Here is a 10,812-nt window from a genome sequence, read left to right as displayed (position 1 = left end):
TACACTGCAAATGCTAAGTGTGTTACATTGTCACACATTTACGCGTTTTTTCGATGTAGTCATTTTAAACGCACTTCAAGGTGTGACATTTTAAAACACGCTAAAGTGTGATTATGTAACACGCAGTAAATGTGTTTTGTTAACACGTGTTTGGTATAAAATAGGAACTTTGGAAGCGTGTTATAATTTGTACAGACACGTATAACACGTGTTGAGGAAACACGTTTTATAAAACGTGGAAAATTACTTTAAATATAAATTAATAAAAATTACTGTAAAATAGTACGTATTGATTAATTTTCAATTATAAACCTAAGGTTGTAATTTTTGGTACATCCTACCAACCAAATAGCATAGTACTATTGGAATGCAATGAATATGATAATGCCAATGTTCGGGGAAATTGAAAATATATATATTTATAATAATAGAAACCCGAGATAAAAATTTTCAGTCTCTCAGAGTCTCTGAAAGCGAGACTCGAGTCTCTGTGGTGTCGCTGAGAGAGACTGTCATTTCTGAATGAGAAAATCGAGTCGCTCATAGAGAGATCCTCATTTCGTATCCAGTCTCTGAACGAGAGACTCGAATCTCTCAATAAGTGGTGTCTCGATAGACATGGTTAAAATTTTCGAAGTTCAACATATTTCAGAGACCCAAGTCTTTCTACGAGAGACTCGAGTCTCTTAATATTTCAGTTTTATTCATTCAGTCTCTCTGTGAGAGACTCGAATCTCTGAGGTGAGAGATCCATAAAAACACCTAGGCAATAACTGAGAGACCGTGAAAGACTGTGAGAGACGCTGAAAGACTCTGAGAGACTGAAAATTTTTGTCTAGGGTAATTTGCTAGACTAATTTTCGAGAAATTCGAAGATTAGCTCAAAGTATATGTTCAGCAAGTCAAGTCTTCAGAGACTTTATGTTAAAAGTGATAAATTAATATAAGTACACAAATATCATTATTTTTCTTTAGAAAGTTGCTAGGTTTGGTTTTTTAACTTTTTATAATCTGAATGCAGTGGGTACTTGAAAAGAAAAGAAAAAATACTTGAGTTTTGTTAGCAGAAGCCTTATTTTTCGTCCGCTCCCTTTTAGCATATTGTCTATGCACTAAGGGTTTTATTCATGAAGCGATTTGCCTTGTATGTATAAACCAGTAAATAATAAATGCAAACTAACTGCATGACCAACAAAACTGGATTCGTTTCACAATATCTTTCCATTTATAAAAGACGTCGTATCTTACGTTGCATAGAAAACATCCCCTATTTGCATAAATATAATGACATCTAAAATCAATAGAAATACATAAAAGGAATATTTCACTGATTTTAATCTTGTTCACAAAGTTTCGGCCGATGCGGTCATTGCTTCTAAAACTATGACGAATGTGTTTTGTATGTAGGTATTTATTAATATGTGAACGTCGTATATACTGTTTTTTCGGTATATATTATTAAGCTAGGGGAATGAAACCAAAGAATCATACAGAATAATCACACTAAAACAAGACCTGCAGTTATGGTGATTGGTTTAAAATTTTCCCCCTACAGTTAATTTTGATTGTTTGTTCGTCTTTAAAAAAGGTAACCGCCGCTCTTTTCCTGTCTTTAATCGATCGATTTACAGCAAAAGCTTTTTATTTGACCGATATCTAAATTTTTCAAATCGGATCATTAGTTATCAGAATTCGATTAGTTTTACCCATCTCCTCATATTTTCGTTATGATTCATAACAAAAATATTTAAGGATATGCTTAGGATATAATCTTACGGTAGGATCAGACAACACTCGCGAAGTGAACGTATTTCGTAAAAGGGGTGAGTGTTGTCTTCTTTTACTGTAACCATATGATCCTGATGATGATGTACTGCGATTACTAGGTATTATATCAATCCCCGTCTAATTAGTCACAGATTTATGGAGACTACCTATTACGGCGTACTGATGAGATCTAATTAAGATGGAAAGCGAGATCTACGTCTGGCAGTTTAGATAAATTATTAACCAAGAACTTATCGTTTCTTAACCAATTTTAATTGGACTTTCCAGTCAAAACATGTGTTTTATTGATTAAAAATTTTGAGGATTATGTAAAAAAAAAAATAATTGCGAACTATTTTCTCAAATTTCAAAATTTAGTAATTTTTAAATGGCTGTAACTACTCTTTTTGTAAAGATAATCATACTTTGTCTTAGAGCTTTGTAAAGCTCAAAGACTCAAGTTTGAGAATATGAAACGGTTTTTTTTCGAAAAAATTGCGTAAATTGTGTAAGTTCAATTTAAAACAAAAAAAAAACTTTTCCTTTGTTAATTAAATGGGAAACTGAAATAAAAATAGCGACTCCTTAGATTTGAGCTATAGGGCTCATGTTTGGCGAGGATTTTTTTTACATCAAATAGAAACATTTGAGGGGGTAAGACTTTAAAAAAATTAAAAATTTTGTTTGAAGCACCCTACTGTGTACGTATTCATTTGACGACGATTAAGCATAAATAATAGGACAGTTGTTTTATCGATCTCCTGCTTTGCACGCGAATATGTTTGTATTTTAGTCTGTGTTTGTTAATCTGTTGGTACGTTTTCACGAGCTATTAGTTTACCTCCTGTCAGCAGAAAATTAAGTAATTCGCTACCTCACTGTAATCAGCAACGACTGTTTGACACTATCGGACTTTTTTATCGTGAATGTGTTGTTTAAGCACATGTACACATAACGTGCTGTTGTGTCAAATGAACCGATGTGTTGCCGTGTGGTTAAAGTAAAGAGTCAACGTGAATTTCTACCGGACTTCTTGGAAAATGTTGAGCAAAACTCTTTGTATGCGTTGACACATGATATATACCGTACATGCATACATGAAAAATGTGTGTTTAGTGTGTAATTAGAGTTTTATTACATAAACAAAAGTCTCTTGGTAACAAGCTGACAAGAGTCCGAAGACAATGACATGTGAAATCCGAATAGCCTACGGATTATCCTGTCTTTGATAAAATGGATAAATTGCTGTGGGTAACATAATTGTGTGATTATATCGTTGTGTATACGCTAAAGATAAGAAATAGCAATGGTATTGATTGTCAGGCAATTTTAATATTTGCTTGATACCTTTGTATAAACATCTAAGGATAGTGGATATTGAATTATTAATTTAATGAGGAGCACTCTTTTTAAAGGGGACCAAAAATTATGTAACGAAAAATTCAATACGTAACAGGACCGTAATACTTGGTATTGCAATATTTTTCAGTTTGAATTCGGATTGATACAAATGAGGCCTAATTAATCTAATCATTTTATAAAGCAAAAAAACTTCGTAGGTTATTTATAGTTTGACTGGCGGCCCGTTCAAACTAACCACATCAATTAATTGCAATTGTTGGTTTCGATTAGAATAGAAGAAAGTCATCTAATTTTGGATACTTTTTTTGTGTGAATAAAGCATATTTTAATAATTATTTTGCACCTAGAATATGCTATGATTATGCCTCAACGAAAACATAAATATTTATTTCAATCATAAAGGGAATAAAGGAATAAAAATTAGTCTAATGTAGGAAAAGGCACTTTTTCAAATTTAAAAGATTGGATACCTTATCCACAATTGGGAACCTATCTTTCGATGCAAAAATCACACTTGTTAATTTAATTTTTTTTTACTACCAGACATCGCTACCACTATCGCTAAACACACTTTAAAACCGAATTTTTAAATGGTTTCTAATTTTGAATATCGAGTTTTAGGGTATCCTACCTATTCCAAATTAGGCAATTTTTGTTTCAACCACTTATTGAGCATACTCTATAACTATTATAAAATATGCGTGCTAAATTACAGTACCCTAAGGGAACGTATCCATACTACGTCAGCCATCATAGGGGAAGGGGTCATCAAAAATACCACGCTTGGTTGTGGGAGTGGGGGCGGTGGAGAAATCTTGCGTTTTTTCGAGTTATATTCAAAACTTTCTGTTTCTAAAAAATGATTTAAAACCATATTACTACGTGATAACTAGAGGGATATGGCATATATCACGGGTGGTTACCGAGGGGGAAGGGTGGTAAAAAATTGTAAATAAAATGGCTCATATAGTGAGGGTACGTTCCTTAAGCTGACAATTTACCTTTTTATAACAGTATGTAAGCGAAGAAACAAAAAAAAAATGTCACAAATAAACCCATAATTTTATGCTAATACTGAAATAGCAGTGTGAAGTGTATACATCACATAGTTATTTTGGAGCCTTTTCGTTTTGTGGATTTATCCACAGAAAAACTAGTAATGGTCTTTGAGATAAAACAGTATCCAAAATTAGGCGATTTTTCTCTATTGGTATTGAAAAGTCACCCGTCGAAATTATTAATTTACTCGCTGTCGAGTCACTCTACCTTAGTTAAATTAATAGTTAAAAGTTATTATAACTTTGGTTATTTTGCTATAACACTGTAGCAGCTACCGATATTATCTTGCAAGTGATTTAGGCGTCTACACATTATACATTTCCACTTCTATTTATGTGTGTTAGTTTGTACATGCATATGTAAGTATGTACGTGTCCTGGCTCGTATAATGGGGGCGAGTCTATCGGTTTAAAGCTTTAATCCATAAATCTCCGAACACAACAATGAATCGGTTGCTAGTGCAGCAAGCAAGCGGCATTGGTGGCAGTAAAAGCACACATGAAATTTTAAAGGTGCTCCCATACTGTTCCTCCGAAACAGAATCTAAAATCTCGTATTTTTCGAACCTGTTTTACATATAAAGTTTCGTTTCGAGTGTCAATGAATCACGCGAACTTATCTCAAAAGTTTACATTCAAAAGGCACGTTCGTCGCTTAAAAACATAATTTATTTCGTTCTATGGTCTTTTAAAAAAAATTATACCCCCCGATAGACGTACGTACGTATGTATAGGGCAACTGGTAACTAGCTTAGAAGAGATTTTGTAAGTTTCAGTTTAATATTTTTATATTCATTCTTGTGGGAGACGTGCCCCAAAAAATATAAAAAAGTTGTAGTTAAGCCCTCATAGCGGAAGATAGAGAACGATTGTCACCACAAAACAAATTTCGAATTTGTAAGATTTTAAAAGAAAATTAGCCGATTTCTACGATAAAACTGCACAGCAACAGGTCACTCATGCAAATAATGCGCTTTACGATGAGGCAGAAGAAGAAATTTCTTCTAGAACGCATGCTTATATCTTGAATAATATTTTGAAGGTAATCCCAATGCAACAAAATTTTGTAAGTATGTAAATACTAATCATATGCTTTATTTTCTATTTTATTCGCTTAGTTTCATATTACTTCTCAGCAGGTACCTAATTGACTTATTAAAGTATCACTGCCGATATCGTAATGGTAGGATAGGTAATCACCGTTGTGAAAAATACCCCCCAGGAAACGAAGAAAGCATAGAAAAATTAACCCACGCTGCATACTCTCACATTTGAACAAAAACCGTAATGACTATTCATACAAATAAACCAGGCATGCTTTTTAATCTTGCTCTTTCGTTTTTCGTACATGCATGTCGTCGGTCAGTGGAGCAAAACATTAAAAGAAAAAACAATTGCGAGTATCATTGACGGCAAAAATTTGAAAGAGTAGGTGATCATCATCAACATGCCTTGACCATTCCAAAAATTAATTATGTGCCTGTGCATTTGCTCCTATTCTTTCATGAGCTTACCTGTGGTGTTTTCAATAATCTTTAACAAAAATTTAAACACAAAAATTTTAAAAATTGTTCTGCTTAATTCAGTTGTTAATTGTATTTGTGTACTACAGTACAAAAAAGAAAATGTTTTGCTACAAACCACTGTACGGATTTGAAGCTGTTGTGTGGAGGATTATCATTAACTTAGATATGGGACGGGTATCTTTCCGGTCATGTATCAAGTTTAGATTCTAATGGGTTCAGAAAGATTAGATCGTCAGTTATTAGATAGCAGGGGAGCGACAATTACGATCTTACTATCATCAATGTAAAAAAACATTAAATTTCAGAAGTAATTCCGGGTACCCAGTTATCCGAAAGGTGTAAAAACCACGATCCTGTGCATCTCTAATACTCGAAATGATTGAAGTTGGTCAGTTACTTGGCAAATTTTGACTAATTTGTATTTTTTTACCGAAGAAAAGTTAAAAGAATCAAAGCAACAGGGTTGGATTCAGGTTTAATTCAATGTTGACGAAGAAATCGTATTCAGTTTCAGTAGCAGAGAATTGTGACTTCTTAAAGATTTGCGAGTAAAAGGATTGATCTGAATTTTTGTTATTCCAGAGTTGGGTAACTAATTTTGATTGGTTTAGAAAAAGTTTCATTCCACTGTTTGCCACGGTAATAATGAATGTTGGTAGTTTGTAGCATCATTCGCGTTGGTGTTTTTGCTAAAGCTTTCGCGGCGTCGACCAAAGCAAAGACCAGATTTTCTCGCTGCAAAAACAACGTCTGTCTCTCATGAATTTATTAAAAAGGCGCGAATGACTAAAGGAACAGCGTCCGTCAGCAGCGGTTAACGTACCGCAGCAAGCCGTGCCGTACCGTATCAAAAATTTAAATAAACCAGAATGTTCGTTGTGTGGTACAATCCTGGAGCAGCGCGGCGTCCAAAGCCTGTGGTCCCGCGGGATTTCTTCCACCTCTTCTGTTGAAGTCAGTGTGGCGATTATCACATTTTGCGTTGGTTCATTCATGCTCTGCTAGTTTACAAGATTTAATTCCTCGGCTTGGACCACAGCTCTCTCGTGCTAATAAGCTTTGTGGATGGTTCAGGACATTTTGAAACAAAAGGATAACTTTCCGCTTTTCAAGGGAAATATTTGATTCTTATTTTACAAGCGCTTGCCCCAGTTTAATTCAATTACGTTAGTAACTCAATTTGATCCTAAAACACATCAAGAGCATAATGCAATATGTGCTAAACCTTTGCCGACATTTAGGGACTTCAAAATATTTTAGCGGTTGGTTATTGTTTCTGGACCTAGGAAAATCTATAATTCATTGTTTATTTACAGTCTTACATGCCATTAGTACATGTGTGCACCGCCGTAGTCAGGGGGGTTGAGGGGTTAATTTCTTTTTTTTTAATATAACTATTACAACACTTTCTGTGATCAAAAACTTTTCAGTTGTTTCAACTTTAATATAGATAAAAAGAGCAAACGTCCGTGTACAAATTAACTTCCATTTTGTGTCTCTAATGAAGAATCGGTCGCAATAATTAGTATGTGTTGATATACATAAGCTTGGAAAAATAAAGCAAAGGCGAAAGATCAAAAAGCGAAGTGGAAATGTTGTTTTCATAATAGTAATTGCTGTTTACTTATTTTCATTTCAAACAGTTGGAACATCATGCGTAAACCAAACCGTGCATGCTTAACATATGGCGTGTATATTTAACTAAAAAGTATTGTATTAGAAATAGTAACTCGTAGTAAAAAATAGCCGTAATTTTGAACAAAAGTGAAAACTTTCGGTAAATAGTAGTTACATAGAGGTTTTATTTATTTACCGTTAACCATGAAACTAAAAGCTTTTAAACAGGTTTTCTATTATTCATTCATAAAAAAAATAGATGCATGCCTTTATGAATAAATTACTTTAATAGACTTTTGAAATAATAAGAAAAGGCACGCTTTGTTTGGTGACACCAAAAGCGGAAACACGGTAAAATATTTGCTACTTTTATTTTACAAAATCTTGTTATGAAAATGGTTATTAGTCGTTCACTTTTATGAGACCAGCATCAGTAAGACAAAATTTAATTACCAATAAAATTCTAATGGCGGATAGCCCCCAGCGCAAGAAAATGCTGATTTTATATTCTAAGCATCTGTGCCCTAGCTCTAGACCTAAAGAGATTCTGCAATTAAGTTTGCTTCTTTGAGCTATTTTGTGCGTTTTTATGTCTTGGAGAAATGAGAGGACACAAAGATGTAACTGCTGTTCATTCATTAACCGGCAGAGGGATTAAAATCATCTAAGGTCGAGCAGATTCTGAATAATTCAAATATCAAATCATAATTTAAATTTCAAAACCTAAAACGTCTTCTTCGAGTTGATTTCATCATTATGAGGTGGTCAGTCCTAAGACTGCTTGATTTCGAAAAGTAAAATCTACAATAAATAATAACTGATCTGGAAGAGAGCCTGATATTTTATTATACTACAGATTATCCAGAGATGAACTTAATCATTAGGATTTATTTAAAAAGTATGGGGGCAGTATGTTAAAGAGAGTAATAAAATTGCTTTGTTTCAGTTCTATAATTTACTACGGACTTTGCTTTTATCGAGTGAAACAAATATAATTGTCAAGGAGACTTCTCATTCCTTATTTGTACCGAGCGGCATGGCCTAGAGGTTTAGACCATTGCTTAGCATTCGGGAGGACGTCGGTTCGATTCCGGGTCCGTCTGCCTTGGTTCAAGTTTTTCTGTGATTTCCTTGGATCACTTAGGCAAATGCTGAGGCAGTAATATTCCACAGATAATCTTTCATTCTCTTCTGTCTTCATTTCGTCCGTCTCATCTTTCTCACCCGAACCACCATCCACCCATTCTCACGATTCCTGAAAGGAGGCTGAAGAGGGCCTTCCGCCCTACCTTCCGGCGTAGTCTAGCCATTAATGTTAGTGAAAATGAAACACCCAAAAGTTAACAAATTTTCCTTATTTGTACGAAACCGATGTTCCTCACTGGTTTTTTTTTCTTATTTAACTTCTTGTAGTCAAATTTTGTGTTATGATCAAAGCCTGATGCGTGGCGGACCTGTAATAGGTTTGACTAATCAAGCCTAAAGATTATTGCGTTATTAGTTAATTTAGTATGAGCACATTATTATTGCGTTTCGACCGTCAACTGGTATATTTTTGATTAATACTAGAATACTTAGTCGGCAATTAAAAAAAATCCGTTTAACGAATTCAGTCAAAATTCACGCTAGAATTCATAAATGAATTAATTTCACGCAATTTTAGATGTGGATGCATTCATAATTTTGCTCATGAATTTGTTTTTTTTTTAATTAAGCGAAAGTGTGCTAATATCAATTTGGGATTAATTAAGCATAATTTATAACTCTCATTAGTAGATATGTACTACTTTTTGTTTTGCATTGCTCAAGTGACTGTAATAGTAGAAAGATTTGAAGATTTTTCAGTTTAAGAGAATGCGTAAGAAATTATTCTGTTATCAATTTAGAAGTTATTGTTAGTTTAATTGTAAAATTGATGTAAATTATTTTCATTGTGCAATTATAGTCGTACTGTTAATTGATCGAAACAATAATTCGCAGGATTGAGTAGTCCTTCATCCAAAAGAGCAACAAGTTGTGCATATTTATGAAACATACGTTTTCCTTCAATATTTATCGATTTTTTCGATTCTTTATCATTTTTTTTGGTGATAATCGATCGGTTCATATGCTATTTTTTTTGTAAATTATTGACAATCGTATTATTTCTGTTTGTTTCTACTATTAGAACGCTACGTAAACATTTTACAGCAGGGAAGAAACTATAGAACTTATTGACGCATTGCTAGTGTGTAGCACCGAAATGCTTTTTTGTGATCGAATTTTTATTTTTGGTTACAGGTCCCGAAGGTTGCAATTTGTTCATCTATCACCTGCCGCAAGAGTTCACGGACACAGACCTGGCGTCGACATTCCTGCCCTTCGGTCCCGTCATATCGGCAAAAGTGTTCATAGATAAGCAGACTCATTTGTCGAAGTGCTTTGGTTTCGTATCCTTTGACAATGCGGCATCGGCCCAAGCGGCTATATCTGCCATGAACGGGTTCCAAATAGGCACCAAAAGACTCAAGGTGCAATTGAAACGCGCCAAAGAGGCTTCGAAGCCATACTGATGACCAAAGACGAGAATACGACGCTGGACGACCCCGCGCGGCACAGCCTTCTTGACGACAAGAACAATAGCGATAATAAGTATAATGATAAAGCACGAATCACGGAGCCTGCGATGAGACACGAGGCCAGTGGCGTCCGCGCGGGCCCCTCTCAGGATCAACTAGCTACTAATCGTATGAACTGTGAAATATTTTTTAATATCAAAAAACGCAACCGGCCTTAGCGCCGTAACCTCTCTCTCTCTCTCTCCCCCCTTGTAAATTAATAATGACGATGTCAAGAAGAGGATGTTCGGGTAACAATTAAGTGTTATTATGTTTGGATTATTATGTTTGTTTGGTTCAGTAGATTATGTAAATTCTGTGTTTGGTGGCGTGAGCGCGCAACATCCTCTGTTGTTCAGTTTCTCCGTCTAGGCCATATGTAAATGTTGAGTGATAATGTTTTAGTTTCAGTCTACTATTTACTACTATATTACCAATGATGATCATGATGATTTATATATCTACAGCATGATGATGTATTGAATTGTACCTTGATTTCTATTATTAAATTATACCAAAGTTACACCAAAAAAATACACATGGCTGGAATGATTCGCTGCTCTACTCTCTGCATACATACTTAAATAATAATATCCGTTAATCGTGTTATATATATATATATACATGCATATGTGCACCTCGTGACTATAATAATATTAAATATTATTATGTATTATTATTATTACCGTTACCTGTGAACACGCGGTAATTGCAGCAAGAGTGCCCTCGTGTGTGGCTTCTGTCTGTGTCTACTAATGTTCATGTCTTCATCTACCAGTAAGTGGCTCTTTGTTCTAACAAAAACAACACTCACAACCAAACTAAAACAGTTAATGCTAAACTACTAACCCGTCTCTGCTCTTTGTTTATAATAATTACACGAAT

The 10,812-nt window shown here is 34.5% G+C and overlaps 1 protein-coding gene across 1 annotated transcript in view; it reads left to right on the top strand.

Annotated features, from left to right (window-relative positions):
* LOC108736711 (CUGBP Elav-like family member 1) overlaps positions 1–10,479 on the top strand; it is a 152,241-nt gene extending 141,762 nt beyond the window's left edge. Inside the window, exon 9 of the mRNA XM_025974205.1 lies at positions 9,611–10,479. Coding sequence (XP_025829990.1) covers positions 9,611–9,882 — 272 coding nt within the window. The 3' untranslated portion in view covers positions 9,883–10,479. The remainder of the gene's footprint in view (positions 1–9,610) is intronic.
* Positions 10,480–10,812: the final 333 nt, after the last annotated feature.

Source organism: Agrilus planipennis, unplaced genomic scaffold (assembly GCF_000699045.2).
Source record: "Agrilus planipennis isolate EAB-ADULT unplaced genomic scaffold, Apla_2.0 scaffold119, whole genome shotgun sequence".
NCBI lineage: Eukaryota > Metazoa > Arthropoda > Insecta > Coleoptera > Buprestidae > Agrilus > Agrilus planipennis.
This window is presented reverse-complemented; position numbering and strand designations above follow the sequence as displayed.